This window comes from Gymnoscopelus microlampas, assembly GCF_963454915.1.
Source record: "Gymnoscopelus microlampas genome assembly, chromosome: 17".
Taxonomy (NCBI): Eukaryota; Metazoa; Chordata; class Actinopteri; order Myctophiformes; family Myctophidae; genus Gymnoscopelus; species Gymnoscopelus microlampas.
Genome location: NC_139954.1, coordinates 9464237 through 9481469, shown reverse-complemented (window position 1 = coordinate 9481469; position 17233 = coordinate 9464237). Strand labels below are relative to the sequence as shown.

Sequence of the window (17233 nt, the reverse complement as noted above, 5' to 3'; positions counted from 1 at the left end):
AGTGTATGTATGTGTGTGTGTGTGTGTGTGTGTGTGTGTGTGTGTGTGTGTGTGTGTGTGTGTGTGTGTGTGTGCGTGTGTGTGTGTGTGTGTGTGTGTGTGTGTATATATTAGGGCTGGTGAATTAATATTCGAATATCAAATATTCCTCGAATATGGGGAAAATATGTATATTCGAATATGAAAATTAATATTCGAATATCAAATAAATAAATACAAATATATATTATTATTATTTTTTTCAAATGTTTTTTGACAGGGACAATACAAAAAACAATGTATCAAGTTATAAAAACAAACAAAATATATGTTTTATTGGATCCGAGCACTCGATTTTTTGTTTTTTGTATTGTTTCTGTCAAAAAAAAAAGAAAAAGTATAAACTCAACACGGGACTGTGTGTGTTTGATGGCAGCTCAGTGACATAGTAAGAGGCATTGATCAGTTGGCAGACATGTGGTCTAGACTCGTGCAGATCAATAGGACTTAGATTGGTATAGATTGTAGTACAGAGTGTGTGTGTGTGCACGTCACAGGGAAGTGTTATTAGCGCACAACAAGACCAGTTTCACAAGGTTGCTCGCTTTCCTTCCACTGAGGTCATTGCTGCTGTGAGTGACCCTGTAAAATATGCACCAGGCAATTCAAGAAACCTTCAAGATGTCAATACCGATCAAAGGAAGTGTGTGTGTGTGTGTGTGTGTGTGTGTGTGTGTATGTGTGTGTGTGTGTGTGTGTGCGTGCGCACAGTATGGGCATGTTAGTGTGCGCGTGCGTGCATTCCCTTGACCTCAGAGCATTGTTGAAGCTGTAGAAACACTTGGGAGAACAATGCTGTCTTGTTCTGCTCTTTCCAGAGTCCACACTAGACTCTTTCTGTCCGACACTGTGTGTTTAGCCTCTGTGAGCTACAGCTACACAGTGCGGACCCATCAAAAAGGACAGAAAAAACAAAACAAAGTAAAAAAAAAAAAAGACAAAAAAACTGCGACTGATGTTGCTTACTGTGGGTCTGTTATGAGAAAGTCAGCTTTGGGAGGTCGATCTGTTCTTTTATTGCCACGTGTGTGATACTGTAGGTGTCGTGGTAATGTAAGTGACCCATGTTGATCTGTTGGCCATGGCAGTGACCGTAATGAACGCCCACCCAGATGGCTGTGACCGCTATTTCAAAGACAAACCCTGTGTTCAGTGACAGCCATGTCGGTTCCAAAATGATACACCAGCAGACCACAGAGTAGGTTAGCTGGGCCTTTGATGGGTTGCCAGTTTAAATCCACACTGCAAATATCTGTGTGTTAGCTAACAAATGTAACATGTGTACACTCTGCGTTACACTGGCTGTACTTGCCAGGCCCCATGGTTCAATGTGCAGAAACTAGGAATCCACCAAAAAAAGAAAAGTGCTTCCCTAAATACATCAATCAGTGGTGAAAAGATATGATTGATTTTGCTCACTTTTGTGTTGTTTGTATTGTATGTTGTATGCTACCAGCAACTATACCGGTACTTGAATTACATACTTTTGGACACGATTATTCACTTGTAATGATTCCTACTTCACACAGAACACGCATGAAAACAAGACTCACTGACACTACAAATCAGCTCCCGTTGAGAAATGAATCATGTCTATATAGACTTATATGAAATGTAGAGTCACATTACAGTGTGACAATCAACAGTCAACAAACAGACATGTCAAAGAACATGACTTCTCCAGGTCAAATAACTGACAACAGATCACACAGGTCACTTCAGGCCCCTATAGGAAGCTATTGCATTGGTCATTTGTAAAGCTGCGATCCGTAACGTTTATGGGTCACACAAACCAAACATCTATAGCTCAGTTAAGAGCATACGGTACTTTGCATCTTTCAGGGCATGAAGTGACCTAAATATCCTTTTCAAACGAGAGGCAGACTGCATTAGTCAAATCCTCAGTGTTCATTTAACTCTGAGATGGTACAATTGGAACCTAATGGACCCTTAACCACTTTAACACTAGCATCTCTGTTCTGGGCATGTCATGATCGAAAATAGGTGAAAATAGGCAAACATAGCCAATTTAACATTCGGTGAAAATAGATTGTAGCTTGTGCTTGTAGATCTGCTATTTCCCCCCCTGTTGAAGACCCACGGTGCAGAGGGGAAAAAAGGAGGAGTCAAATACAGAGCCCTGGGGGACCCCCGGGCATCTAACTACAGTATATAGGGTTTTTACTTGTAACAGAGTATTTTTATATTGTGGTACGGCTGCTTTTACTTAAGTAAAATATCTTCTTCTGGTACCTACAGTACAAATGCTGTTCCAGGATCTAATCCCGCCACACACCTTCTCTCTGTGCGCCTCCGCCATACTGTTAAATGTAATAATCAAGGTTTGTATCCAATGAAGTGTATGGTTCAAGTGGTTAAGAAGAGTCCATTTGGTTCCATTTGCACACTCTCAAAGAGTTAAATCAACACGGTGATCATCACATCTCTACGGCTTCGTACAAGCCAGTCCGGTGGCTCGTTGCCATGGTTACCTTGAGTGATAAAAGCCACTCATACTGCTGGCATGCAAGCTGGGCCTCAAACCTGGCCTTCTCTAGAATCATCTCCCTCTTCTTCTGGAACTCATAGCCACCTCCTGGAATGTTCTGCTATAGAACGTACCAAGTGTTTTAATAGGCCTTAACATACTATGCTTTGACTTACTCCTATACTTTAAGACTTACAGTACTTATCTAGCATGCTTCAATCTATGGGATAAGTACACTTACTGTTAGGGTAAGCATATTACATGTACAGTACGTGTAATACAATTATCTAAAATATGCACATGCTGCTGTGTTTCTGTTTGTTTATGAAAACCAGTGTATAGGCCAGTGCAATGCTGTTATTATAGGCTGCAACGATGAACAGTGTCATTTTTTAAAATGTATTGTTGGTCAGGTGAGCTGGTCAACATTCTTAAAGACGGGGTGCCGTGATTTTCAGTGATCCCCCCCCGCCCCCCCCTAAAACATAATCATCAGGTATTATGGTTATACTAGGAGGAAGATTTTTTTCAAAAAAGTGTACAGAAAGTGTTAAAATTATGTTTTTATGTGGACACGCCTCCAGTTCATTAAGTATAACTGGTTCTCAACTTAGCACCTCCTCCACCACCTTAGCACCACCCACCTGTCCTAGTCCCTCCTCCTCATGCCCACACCTGTTGTGTTAGGATAATGAGGGGGAGGGTATAATTTTACTGTGTCATTAAAGTGCTGTTTTTCTATTGGCACGTTTGACCCTCAAGGTTTCAGCCTCCAGGAAGAAACTCAAAATAGTCAGAGAAGACATAAAACACCATAAAAACACCACCTAATGAAGTTCTATCAACCTCATGAAAAACAGAAAAAGTGCAAAACGATGGCACCACCTCTTTAAGGATTATCTTAACTCCATATTCAAGTGCATTACCCTTTGATTCTAATGACACATTGTATTAAAAGAATAACAGCAAAATGTTTGTTTTTTTTGGTAGGAAGGGGGAAGGGGTGTTTCTAATATTCATTATTAAAACCAGTAGAATATTATGTTTTGATTGTTTTGGTTTGAGTGAACACCGTAAGCCGCGCTAATCTACTCCACATAAACGCAGCTACATGATTGATTTGGTCTCTATTATGTGGGTGAAGAAAATGTAAATAAAAGTAAAAGTATAAATACCTGCAGCAAAAAAAATAATACAATAAACAGTAAACCTCATGGACACAAGTCTGATATAGGATTGGATGTATGAACGTTAAAGTGAGAAATCAAAAGGCTCCATTGTACCTCCTCTGTTCAGCTGTTATTTCCTCACTGTGAACGTCGTGTACATGACCGTTCTATAAATCCACAGGAAGATCATGTTCCTTCTATTGGCTGCTGCTCTGTGTTATTACTGCTTGTTTTTTTTTCATACTGACAGTCTAAAAATAGACCTCATACTTGAGTTGCACTCTCTGTAAGTCAAGTATGAGGTCAGTCCCTCAAATGTTAAGGGTAAATCTAGTGCAGGCGGACGCTGTCGTTGGTTGTTCCAGCCTGGTTAATTACTACCCAGTATGTTGTGTCATCATATTGTGTGGTTTTAGGCTCTAATGCAGTGGTTCTCAAACATTTTGATGTCAAGGATCGCCATATTGATATGTATTTGACTGCGGACCACCAATTGAAAAGAATTATGAACATCTTTCTCATAGGCGACGCAGAGTTTGTAGATCAGCTATTTTCGAATTGCCCAAACATAAAATAGGGCTTATGTGTTTAAAACAGTTCCTCATTTTGCTGGGGAGCCGGACCCCCTCAAGGACCCTATTGAGAACCAGTGCTCTAGTGTGATGACATTGTGTAGTGTGATGATATATGCTGACAGTTCACTCATACTGCGGAAGTTGTACTGTACCTTTGGTGTGATGGAGCCGTCATCGCTGTCCTGTCCACTGTAGAGAGAGAGAGAGAGAGAGAGAGAGAGAGAGAGAGCGAGAGAGAGAGAGAGAGAGAGAGAAGAAAGTTGAGCTGAGATCAGTTCAGCTGAGATCAGTGGTGTAAAGTAACTAAGTACTCAAGTACTGTACTTAAGTAAAATGTTTAGGTATTTTTACTTTACTGGAGTATTTCCAATCTTCTGTACTTTTACTTCTACTCCACTGCATCTCAAAGGCAAATATTGTACTTTTACTCCACTACAATTCTTTGAAAACTTTAGTTACTAGTTACTTTGAGCTTTGAGCTTCTAGATCTGCTATTTTCAAAATATTTGTATACAAAAACTTGAAATTGGACATTCTGCATAATGAGCACTTTTACTTTTGGTACTTTAAGAACATTTTGATGCCAATACTCAAGTACATTTTGAATTCTGGACTTCTACTTGTAACAGAGTATTTCTACATTGCAGTATTGATACTTTTACATAAGTAAAACGTTTGAGTACTTTTTCCACCACGGGCTGAGATTAAGAAGAAAAACTGTTCTAAGGAACAAGTGAGCACATTCACTAACGTGTCTACATGTGAGCTGCAAATGCATGTACCTTATGCGCACACACACACACACACACACACACACACACACACACACACACACACACACACACACACACACAGAAACACACTCGCCCTCATTCATGAAATGTATGTACGTATGGAATCTTGTTGTACGGTCATTTCATCGGAATGCTTGGCATGTATCAATCTGCCGTCAATTTGACGTGAGCGGAGCCCACGACCAACATCTCAAGAATGCAAGTGTTTGAGTCGGTGTGGACCAAGGGGCCAGCCTGACATATTTACAATGAGGCCGATACGGAAGAGAGACAGTTCATATGAATGGCCTGTATGGCGCTGTTTTACCCCTGCAGGTGTCAAAAGGAATATTCTCTCATTGTAAGCGGATGGGTTTTTGACGAACTTTAGACTCGATTTTCTTACCTTAATAAAAATTGTCATAAATACTATATGCTTCCAGTCGCTAGTTTAAAGTCTCCTTTCAATCATCATGATATGCGTTTTGCTAAATTATGGTCCCATTTATTCTAAAATAGACGATAAAGTAGGCTATGCTCCAGGAGGGGCGGGATGATTTGATTGACAACCTACACAACCAATAGCATTCATTCCCCGCCCCCGCTCTTGATTGACAAGCTACCCAACCAATAGCGTTCTTTGGGGATTGTTTTCCGGTTCCCTGGTCACATGTCTGGTCTCAAGCAATAGCGTTTGAGTTCCGACGTGCCCAATGGTATATATTAAAGATGTCAGATTGCACGTTCCTCAACAATCGGCTTCATTTACGGTCTGTAGAAACCAATGGGTGACGTCACCGTTCCCTTCGTCCATATTTTTGTACGGTCTATGGTGTGGACGTACGGCACAGTGTAGTCAGAGAATCTGACAGGCATTTAAACATTATTATGCAGCCACGTATTCAGTTAGAAATATGCAATCTATATCACTTACTTGAGTGACTCCTCTACCATGACCATCTCCACAGGGTAGAGTTGCACTCCAGACCCGTTGTCCTCCATGTTCACCCTGACGCACATGAACATTACACACTATTATTTTACCTCCAACAAAGGCCGATGTATTGTTATTTTATGTGAGAAATCAATAACAAAGTGTGGCAAAAGAATACCTTAAGTCTTCTGATTAGTGGACGTCGCAAAACCGAAATACTCAGGGGACATAGGGTGTTTTTTTTGCCACACAATATTATTGATCTTCTCACATCAGAACAATGGAATTTACATTAACATTTTTAAATGTATCCCTTTAAATGAATTGAATAAATCAAATATATTGAAGTGATATACTACAGAAACAAGCTGGGTACACTGAAGGTCTCACCTATTGGGGTCTTGCAGCAGCTCCACGGCCTCCTTCAACTGGTTGATCATGTCAATGTGCAGCTCCGTACCCCCTGTCACCTTTGACCTGTGACACACAACGCAGAGTGAAAGTTTGGTGATCAGAACTTAACCACATGACAGACAGACAGACAGACAGACAGACAGACAGACAGACAGACAGACAGACAGACAGACAGACAGACAGACAGACGTGAACTCACGTTTGGTCCGTTGGCCAATGAGAATCTTCTTCTATCCTGAGAGGCTCATCGAAGTCTGCTGCCGACCGACCCTGCGAGCATGCACGCATACACGCACGCACACACACACACACACACACACACACACACACACACACACACACACAAACAAAGGCAGACAAATACAAGTAAGCACCAGCTGGTTTGGTCACATGACCTACAGACTCAATCACCGATTGGCCCAAAGTTCAACGACATTACCACCACCCTCTGTGTGCAATGCAAGCACACGCGCGCGCGCGCACGCACACGCACACGCACACACGCACACACACACACACACACACACACACACACACACACTTTTCACAAGGAAGGCAGTGTGATAACTGTTCTCCTCTCTCCTTCCATCTCTCCCCCTCCTCTCTCTGACACCTCATTTGTTTGCCTCTCTCCCTCTTTCTCCAAATACATCCTCTCTCTGTCTCTCTCTCTCTCTCTCTCTCTCTGTCTGTCTGTCTCTCTCTGTCTCTCCTTCCCTCTGAAATGTGCTGACTGGAAGGTGGTCACATGTCACTGTACAGTCACATCATCCACACAGAGGACAGAACAGTGGGGGACAGGGGATGAGGACGGAGAGAGAGAGAGAGAGAGAGAGAGAGAGAGAGAGAGAGAGAGAGAGAGAGAGAGAGAGACTAGCACTGTGCTAAATAAAAGAGGCACAGGCAGTTAAAGACAATGGGAAAAAAAGTCACAGATAGAAAGAAGAGACTAGCAGCCAACAATAATAATAAGATAATAAACCAAAACAGCAAGACAAGGAGGCAAGAAAGCCAAACAAAGACAGCCTGATAGGCTACAAGCATATTCTATTCTGTGTAGAATGACAGTAGCTTGCCAAAAAGAACAGGGGGAGAGAGAGAGAGAGAGAGAGAGAGAGAGAGAGAGAGACACACACACACACAGACAGACAGACAGACAGACAGACAGACAGACAGACAGACAGACAGACAGACAGACAGACAGAGACTTATATAAGAGAGAGACAAAGAGACAGACACAGAGGCAGAGAACAGAGAGCGAGAGAGAGCAAGAGAGAGCGAGAGGGAGGAGGAGATAGATGGATGTGAGGAAAGGACAGATAAAGAAGGGGAAAGATAAAAGTGTAGAGCCAACGTTAGGCAGAATAATAAAGTGTTAAACTTAATTGGCTTCCATGCTAGTAGTTCCTCTGAGAATGTTCTCCCATTTGACTAACAGATAACAGATTTGAACCAAACATGGACCAGAAAGCTACAGTATACTGCATGCAGTGAAGTCCCAATTAAACATTGTTTTCCCTTTAGAATGCGACGAGCAGAGCTGACCACATGAGGACACATGTAAGATAAGTTTAAGATGAACCTTTATTCATCCCAGAGGGTCAATTCAGTTGCGACGGCATCCAGTATCAGAAAAGAGCCCAGACAGAGGAAATGGTTCAACACAGAAAACGTGTAGTCATTGACGCTCAAACATCTTCCTGTGATTGTTCCAACTGTCTGCTACTCTCTACTGCATTGTCCTGTGTCACAAACCCCACCCGTACGGTTGAAAAACACACAACCTACCTTTGGGTATCTGATCCTAGTGCCTCTTCATGTACCAACTCACTAAACAAGTGAGGGTGATTTGGACCGATATTACAGTCCCAAACTAAAATGTTCCACACTGTGGACAAATACTTTTGAACAATGACTAGCAGTCTGTTGTTTTTGTGTTGCTTTTTAACCCATTGAATCCAGGAACGCATACTGTGTCATTTTAGATTTTTAGCCATAACCATTATGTTATACTTTGGCTATTCAAAAAATAACAGATCTACAAGCTCATAGCGCGGCACTTGGTGCCGCGCTATGAGCTTGCAGATCTGCTATTTTTGAAGAATCTTTTTTTGTGAAAATCTTTGAATATATATATTTTTTCAAGCGAACCTTTTTAACTCAATTCTTTGCTTCTGGGGATTCCTGGAACTAAATAGTTTGAGATGGGGGGGTCGGCGGCCAAATACATATCATTTTCGGGGTCCTTCACATGAAAAGGTTTGAGCACCACTGATATAGAAACACAGGTTTTTCAGAAACCTGTTAGGATTTAGAAGACATTTGTAGATGCGTTCGCGGATTGAATGGGGTTAATCATGATTTACACATTCTGACAGTCGGCTCACAGATGTGTTATTAAAAGCAATGCTTTTAGACCAGCTATGAGGCATTGTTACAGTGGGCACGATGCAGAGCCTAAAACCCACTAAGCTGTTCTAACATCACTGTAAACAACGGCCCCCATGTGACTCATACATTTTATAAAACAGCAATCCAATATGGCACAATGAACGTGTACATATCTCAATTAAAACATTTTTCATAACAATTTCACCGTAAAATCCGCTCTACAATTAAGTAGTTCCCGATTGCCTGCACAAACAAGGCAGCTGCTGTCCCCTATGACTGCATGGAGGCTCCTGAATAGTTAACACACTTGTAAACTAGCTGTTGTAAATGTGATGTTAATCAATATTGAGCAACTGCTCTGGTCTGTACATGACCTATTTTTATTTATTTATTTTTTTGCCAAAGAATGTAATCAAACCCCCGTTTTTAAATCGTACATTTTGAAACCATTTGTTTTGTGCAGTAATATTAATGTAATGTGATAAGAGGCATGTGTTTATTCAACGTTTATCTCTAAGCTGAGAGAGAGATGAAGCAGGGACCCCCCCCCCCCACTACACATATATTGTACAAAATTGTGTTGCAGGTTAAACTTTTTCATATATATCTTCATAGACCTGTTTGACAGCACTATCATCAGTGTTGTGTAAATTTGTATTTTTTATTTCATTTGTTTGTTTATGCAAAGTATTTTCTATTACTATGCATAAAAGCTACTGTTTCTCATGAGTTGCTTGCAGTCGTATCAGTATGAGGACGGAGAAGAGGAGGGCTCGAACCTCAATGAAATGAATGTTTTTTTCAGACAAGCAAAACCTTTGGCACTGTATTTGGTCTGCTCTTTTCTTCCCTTGTAGATCGCCGAAAATAGCCGATCTACAAGCTCACAATGCGATGCGTTATGAGCTTCTAGATCTGCTATTTTCAGCTAATGTTTCCCTAAGAATAGGGATGTTCCTATCGCACTAAGGACCCTGACATACAATAAACACCAAGAGACAATCTGAACATAAATAATCTGAGTATAATCTGCAGGGATGCCAAATGGCATTGGAACACTAGACCTACCTCCATTCTTATTCCACTTCAAGACCACAAATTGATCAATCATTTATGCTGTACACTTTCTACATGAATCTTTAACAATATACAAGTGCTGCGTGACATCAACAGGGCTAATTTAAGCATCGTTTGCATGCATTGGTGAAGAAGGAACAACAAGAAGCTTAAAGAGTAGTTGGAAAGTGTAGAGAGGCAGACATACGCGTGAGAGACAGACAGACAGACAGACAGACAGACAGACAGACAGACAGACAGACAGACAGGAAGGAAGGTCTTGCCTTGATATAGTTGACAAATCGCGTGCTGAGTCCCGAGTCTCGATAACCAAACTGTTCCTTCAGGGCTTCCGTAGGGCTCTCCTCGATTAGACGAACGGAGTCTGTGTGGGGGTCCGCTGAAAGGGGGACAGATCGACAACCGTCAACACAAAGAACAAACCTGTCATTTAAAACACAACCATTTCAGAAGGGCCAGTTTTTTTTGGGTAGAGAGAGGCCATAATCAGAAGATGGTCACAGGTTCGGCCCTCAGTAGCTTGTAGATCTGCTATTTTTTTTTAAATCGTGACATTTTTGTGCAAATCTTCGAATACATACATACATTTTTAACTCAAATCTTTGCTTCTGGGGGTCCCTGGAACAAAATGTTTTGAGATGGGGGGGTCCGCGGACAAATACATATCATATATCATTTTGGGTGGTCCTTGACATGAAAAGGTTTGAGAACCACTGACATTACAGCAACATGCGTTTTTTTCAAAACAAACTGTTAGGATTTGGAAGGCATTTATCCCCAGAAGCAAAGATTTGAGTTAAAAATGTTTGTTTTAGAAAATATATATTCAAAGATTTGCACACATTTTCACGATTTTTCAACAAAAAAAATGCAGATCTACAAGCTCGTATAGATATGCTATTTTCTAATAGCCCAAAGTATAAAATAATGGTTTTAGCTAAAGATCTGAAATGACACAGCTATGCGTTCTCGGATTGAATGGGTTAACCCATTTAGACCTGAGTTTTCTGAAAAACTTCAAATATTTATTCAAACATTACAACAAATGTATGTTGCTATATACTGTACATAGCAACAGGGGTTAAGGTACATTTTTTGCTTTCTTTTCAGCCCACTTAAGTTCCACGGAATGGTTTGTTATGAACTAATTCAGTTCAATGCAATGACATTTGGTTTCACCCAGCTGGAGAAAAGATAAGGAGATCACACTGTCTAGTATTCAGATCAGATACATCAGAGCTGATAGCGACACTCTGCCCTGTAGGGATACATTTGTTCTCCAATCAGCACGTTCCACTGCTCTGACCTAATTAAGAGAGATTGAGGTGGTCTATTTAGGCTGTCTGTCTGGGGAGAGGGTGGATCCATCACCGATAGGGTCCCACCACAAACACACTCACACTGACAAACCGACACAGCCAGCTACTGTAGGACAAAAGTGATTTCTGGGAAGTACTTTTCACTGCACAGTATAATCCTCCTGTTAATTACAAACACTCTCTGAGTTACAAATGGATCAATTAAAGCCGAGCATTTCACAATATGCTATAGTTTGTATACGGCATAGCAGTGGCGACCAATTTCTGGTTCCATCGTTCCAGACCCCATTCATTTTACCCATAAGAGATTTCCAAAAATATTTATATCAATTATTTTAAGCCTAGAATCAAGCAATCCAGGATCCTGGTGATTCATGACAATAAAATGTTTGATTCTGTGAAGAAAATAAAATTGAAAACCACAAAACAAAGGGTATTTATCAAATATAGTATATCATATAATTACATTTGTTTTTACAGAATCAAATGTGTTCACCAGGATCCTGGATGGCTTGATTCTAGGCTTAAATGAATTGATATAAATGGGAAAAATGTATGGGATCTGGAACGATGGAACCAGAAAATGGCTGCCACTGCTATGCCCTATAGTCTGTAATACAAGTTGAAAATTGTCGGAAATTGTTGGAGGTGCAAATAGGATACAAAATAACACAGAAATGTGCTAATGGCAGTGATTATATTTTGCTAAATGAAACAACACTTCACTAATAAGTTCTGCTCATGAGGAATTATTTTGTACATTGTGGTTGTACAGTATTTTAACCATTATTATAATCAGAAGATGACAAATTAGGCGGTAGTGACAATTCTCTCTGACCAATCGGTAGTCGGCAGTGTATTCACGCCACCTTTTGACATCACCTCAGCTCACTGGACGGAGGCGATAGCAAAAAACGTTTGCCTAATATAAAACCAAAACAGACGAGTAGAGAGGAGTGGAGTGGGTCCAGTTCAATGCAGTGGAAAAGCTCCAGTACGTTCATTCAAATCTCTCACACACTCCCATGCTGATTAAAGTGTTGACCCAGCTGTGTGGCGCCTCCCTGTGCTGACACTAGCTTCCTGATGCTAATCTGTGCTCTGTCTTCACCCCACACACACACACACACACACACACACACACACACACACTAGCAGTTTCTTAGATCCTGCCAGCCAGACAGACAGACAGACAGACAGACAGACAGACAGACAGACAGACAGACAGACAGACAGACATACAAGCATATAAATACACAGACAAGCAGACATGCGGTCGGATGGATAGACACAAGTCACATTTTCATTAACCAACTTCCTTGTGTGTGGTGCATGTTTTCAAGTATCACATACAAAGCTTGGACTGGACCAACACTGTTAATTGAACCCTAACTCTCTAATTACTTTACAATATCACAAAAACATATATATTAAACAAAAAAAAAACTAACAGCCATCACTGAACGGCTGTGAGGCGACTAGGGTGACCTCTTTTGTTGTTACTTTTATGTTCTCACTTTTATGTTTGATCCGGTTCAGCCCAGGTGATGATGGTTGAAACACGGCTTATTCACAACAGTGATAGACAGGAGAATGGGACAGAGACGAGACGCTAGATGAGACAGAGTAAAGATTAAGAAAACAGGGGTACAGACGTGTAGACAGACAGACAGCATAATGTACAGTGTTCATGGACACTGTACTCTGCAGCTGTTCAAACCAGTCTGCTTTAATAGGAAACACGCTGACATGCACACACACACACACACACACACACACACACACACACACACACACACACAGGAAAAGAGGAAACAGGATAGCAAAGATTTATCCGGAGTGTCTGTCTGTATCTACTGTGTGTGTGTGTGTGTGTGTGTGTGTGTGTGTGTGTGTGTGTGTGTGTGTGTGTGTGTGTGTGTGTGTGTGTGTGTGTGTGTGTGTGTAATGCTGCAGAAACACTGGATCCATTGGCAAGGCATCTGGACAGGGGCCCAAAACAGGGCCCCTAGCCCGGCCCTGGCCTGTGTTGCTCTAGCCCGGACCGGCCCCAAGTTAACCAGGCAAAGTCTGAGATGTTTCTGCCCCGAGCTCAGCTGTCACACCATCATACCATAAATACATGTAATCTCTCTCTGATGCGTGCATGCAGAGGAAGGGAGAGAGGTAAGCCCGATGTATGCTCCGGCACACGAAAACAGTCATACGACAGAGCATTAATTATGCATTAGGATGCTTAGGACTCATCTTTGACTCTAGCTCAACTCAAGTAGAGTTTAGCCAGAGCATGCACGCACGTAAGGGTATCCATGCATGAGTGAGTGAGTGCATGTGCGTGTGCGTGTGCGTGTGCGTGTGTGTGTGTGTGTATTCACCTGTCAGGGAGCTTATGTGTTCCGTGGAGTCGTCCTTGCCGAGTCCTTCTTCCTCTGTGATGTTGGACATCGGGACGTTGAGACTCAGGCTGTCCTCGTCTGATGGCTACAAACACACATACACACATTCATGCACCCACCCACCCACCCACCCACCCACCCACGCACAACCACAAGAACAAGGGTAAGAAAGAGCAAATATAATTTTAACACTTTAGCACATTCAACAGACGTGCATGCAAGCACACAGATAAACACAAAAGTACACCCTCATATTATGTACACATGACGAGCAATACAGCTGGTTGAACATGAGGAACAGATTCAGGGATTATATATAATAATATTAATAATAATCAATCACGTCACTCTGTTACGCATGGTTCTCCACAGTGGGTTGACCAATTTATCTCAACTTGCACACAGGCATTGACCATTAGCATTATGCACACGTGAGGAAGCCTATTTTTCACTTTCCCAAATTTAACGTTTTTGTGTAAGCGCCGGAGATTCGGAGTTCAGGCTATGGGATCTGTCGTCATGGATACAGCCCCGCAGGCTATGGGATCTCTAGCCGCTGGTTACACTTGGCTTACACACATACACACCGGAAGAGGGACAGACACTATATTTTAAATCCTGACCCATAAAGCCCCAGTGGTGGCCTACCACGCCATTTTATGATGTTATATTGTTTGTATTAGTAAAAAAAAAAAAATTACATATGGGTGCTCCTTACATTTTGGTGGGTTCTCCTACATTTCTTCTCGTTCTCCCAAGTTAAAAAAAAAAAGATATTAAGATCCCTGATGTACTGTGTACACAGCGCTTAACCCATAGTCTGCAAATGCTCAGAATGCTCCAATCCCCAGGTATGGACTGGTAAATTAATAAATAAATAGCATAAAATAAAATAAATACATCTAACATCTAGTACACCTGTCTCCTAAAAGCCACTCTCAGTTCAAAGGGATCAAAGGATTTGGAACATTACGTTTTTCCATTTGCAGAGAGACACTGCTGCAGTCAGCGCAACGGGGGAAAAAAAACAAAAACGACCACAGCGTTTTTTTATCTGCCGCTCGGGCGCTCTTTGAAAAGTCGTTCCGACTCTTTGACGAGTCGCCAGATAACGAGCCGTCATTACGCGGCGACGGCGTCATCTTCCGGGGGAATTATGGAATTTTGGCAAAAAGAATTTAAGAAAACAAAAAAGAGACGACGGCCGTCTTATCAGAACGAGCCGTGTTGTTATGATGCATGAAAAGGCAACGCAGGGATATGAAAGATCATGGAGGAGGAGGAGGAGGAGGAGGAGGAGGAACAAAAGGACTGCAGAGAACAAAAAAGGCTTTGGTAATGGAAAATAAATCTCTCTGATGTCTAAAAAAAACGTGGCTCAACTTTTTCTTTCTTTCGTTCTTTTTTTTTTCTTCTTCATTCCCTGACAATGACTCGTAAAATCCTCAGAGTCCATTTTAACTCTGACAAGTGTATAAATGTAACCAAATGGACCCGGAAGGGTCCATTTGGTTACATTCATGCACTTGTCAGAGGAAAGAAAAGTAGGCAAGCGCTCACACAAACACGCACGCGTGCACACACACACACACACACACACACACACACACACACACACACACACACACACACACACACAGTACCTCGGTAGCAGACAGTCTCTTGTCCCCGTTGTCGCTGCCCACTCCTGAGTCGGTGTCCTGTTTCTTGTGCTGATCGATGTCCTCCGTGCTGCCAAGGACATGGCAAAGGTCAAGCGAGGTCAGAGGGTCACACAGGGCTGTTTGTGTGTGTACGTGTGTGCGTGTGCGCGCGTGCGTGTGTGTGTTTCCACAGAGAGAGAGAGAGAGAGAGAGAGTGTGAGGGAGAAAGTCTCGATGAACTATGAGTGAGTGAGTGATGGAGGAAGAGAAGTAATGAGTAAGTGATTGGATGAAATGAAGTGAATAAAGAGCGTGTGTGTGTGTGTGTGTGTGTGTGCGCGCGCGAGTGAGTGAGTGAGTGAGTGAGTGAGTGAGTGTGTATGCGACTCAGTGCAAGAAGTAGTGAATGAGCAAGTAAAAGGAATTAGGTAGATCTCTCTCTATCTCTCTACTCTCTCTCTCTCTCTCTCTCTCTCTCTCTCTCTCTCTCTCTAAGAAGGAGGTGAACTACTAAGTGAAGTCTCTAGGCAACTGAGCGATAAAGTGTACTGTAATTGCTTCCTCACACACACTTGTTCCTCCCCCCACCATGTTTTCACTGTTCATTTCACAGCCTGCCTCTCCTTTATACCAACTCTAATCACGAAGCCTTGAAATGGAACAGATCATATACAGCATTGTTTCTCAAAGTGGGGTACGGGTCACCCCCCCCCCATGCCACGCTATGTGCTTATAGATCTGGGTTTTTTTTTAATCGTGAACATTTTTGCACATCTTTGAATATATATACTGTATATATATTTTAAGAATATATATTTTATCTCAAATCTTCGCTTCTCTCTGGCGCAAAATATTTTTGAGATCGGAGTCCGCAGCCAAATACATGGCCAATTTGGGGGTCCTTGACTTAACCCATTGAGACCTGAAGCCGATTCTACATGTCTCCTAAATCCCAACAGTTTTCTGAAAAACGTATGTTTCTATATCAGTGGTGCTCAATCTTTTTCATGTCAAGGACCCCCAAAATTATATGTATTTGGCCGCTGACCCCCATCAAAATATGTTGTTCCAGGGACCCCCAGAAGCAAAGATTTGAGTTGAAAAATCACGAATTTTCGAAAATAGCAGATCTACAAGCTCGTAGCGTGGCACTCGGTGCCGCGCTATGAGCTTGTATAACTGCTATTTTTTAATAGCCCAAAGTGTAAAATAATGCTTTTTAGCTCAAATCTAAAAATGACACAGTTCCAGGTCTTAATGGGTTAAAAAGGTTTGAGAACCACTTATATACAGTGTTTGATACTGTACCTGATATAAAACATATCTTGTATCACATTTTTTCCTAAGTTCCTAAACCACAAGGGTCAGCAAGGTGACTCTACTGTATGTTATGTTATATTACAGTATAGGCTACTGTAGGTCCATTATGTATTTGCTAACCTTCTTTTGGCTTGGGCAGGCTTCCTGAACTGAAGAAGAGTTGGTGAGGACTAAAGTGTTTTATCCTCACTGCTGGGTTCTGAACGTAAGACCCTCACACTGTACACTACACACACTGTACACCAGTGGTTGAAAAAGTACTCACATTTTGTACTTAAGTCAAAGTACCAATACTGCAATGTAGAAATACTCTGTTACAAGTAAAAGTCTGGAATTCGAAATGTACTTTAGTATTGGTATCAAAATGTACTTAAAGTACCTAAAGTAGAAAGTACTCATGATGCAGAATGTCCCATTTCAAGTTTTGAAATGTATAAAATGTATAAAAATCTTTTGAAAATAGCAGATCTACAAGCTCACAATGCGTCGCATCGCGACGCATTGTGAGCTTGTAGATCGGCTATTTTCAAAAAGTAAATATAGGGCTGAAGTGGGTAATGTATGTTTTGTAATAACAATCAAAATCTACAAAGTAACTAGAAAATATAATTCTACAATATTTTCCTCTGAGATGTAGTGGAGTAGAAGTAAAAGTACTGAAAATGTAAGATACTCCAGTAAAGTAGAAATTCCTT

At 41.5% G+C, this 17233-nt stretch overlaps 1 protein-coding gene across 2 annotated transcripts in view; it reads right to left on the bottom strand.

Annotated features, from left to right (window-relative positions):
* Positions 1 to 17233, bottom strand: part of lrch1 (leucine-rich repeats and calponin homology (CH) domain containing 1) — a 127217-nt gene that overhangs the window by 24319 nt on the left and 85665 nt on the right. For both annotated transcript variants that reach the window (XM_084085231.1, XM_084085232.1), the window contains exons 7-13: positions 15219 to 15306; positions 13555 to 13660; positions 10124 to 10239; positions 6592 to 6662; positions 6369 to 6455; positions 5979 to 6053; positions 4424 to 4460 (exon numbers count right to left, since the gene is read on the bottom strand). In XM_084085231.1, coding sequence (XP_083941357.1) covers positions 4424 to 4460; positions 5979 to 6053; positions 6369 to 6455; positions 6592 to 6662; positions 10124 to 10239; positions 13555 to 13660; positions 15219 to 15306 — 580 coding nt within the window. The remainder of the gene's footprint in view (positions 1 to 4423; positions 4461 to 5978; positions 6054 to 6368; positions 6456 to 6591; positions 6663 to 10123; positions 10240 to 13554; positions 13661 to 15218; positions 15307 to 17233) is intronic.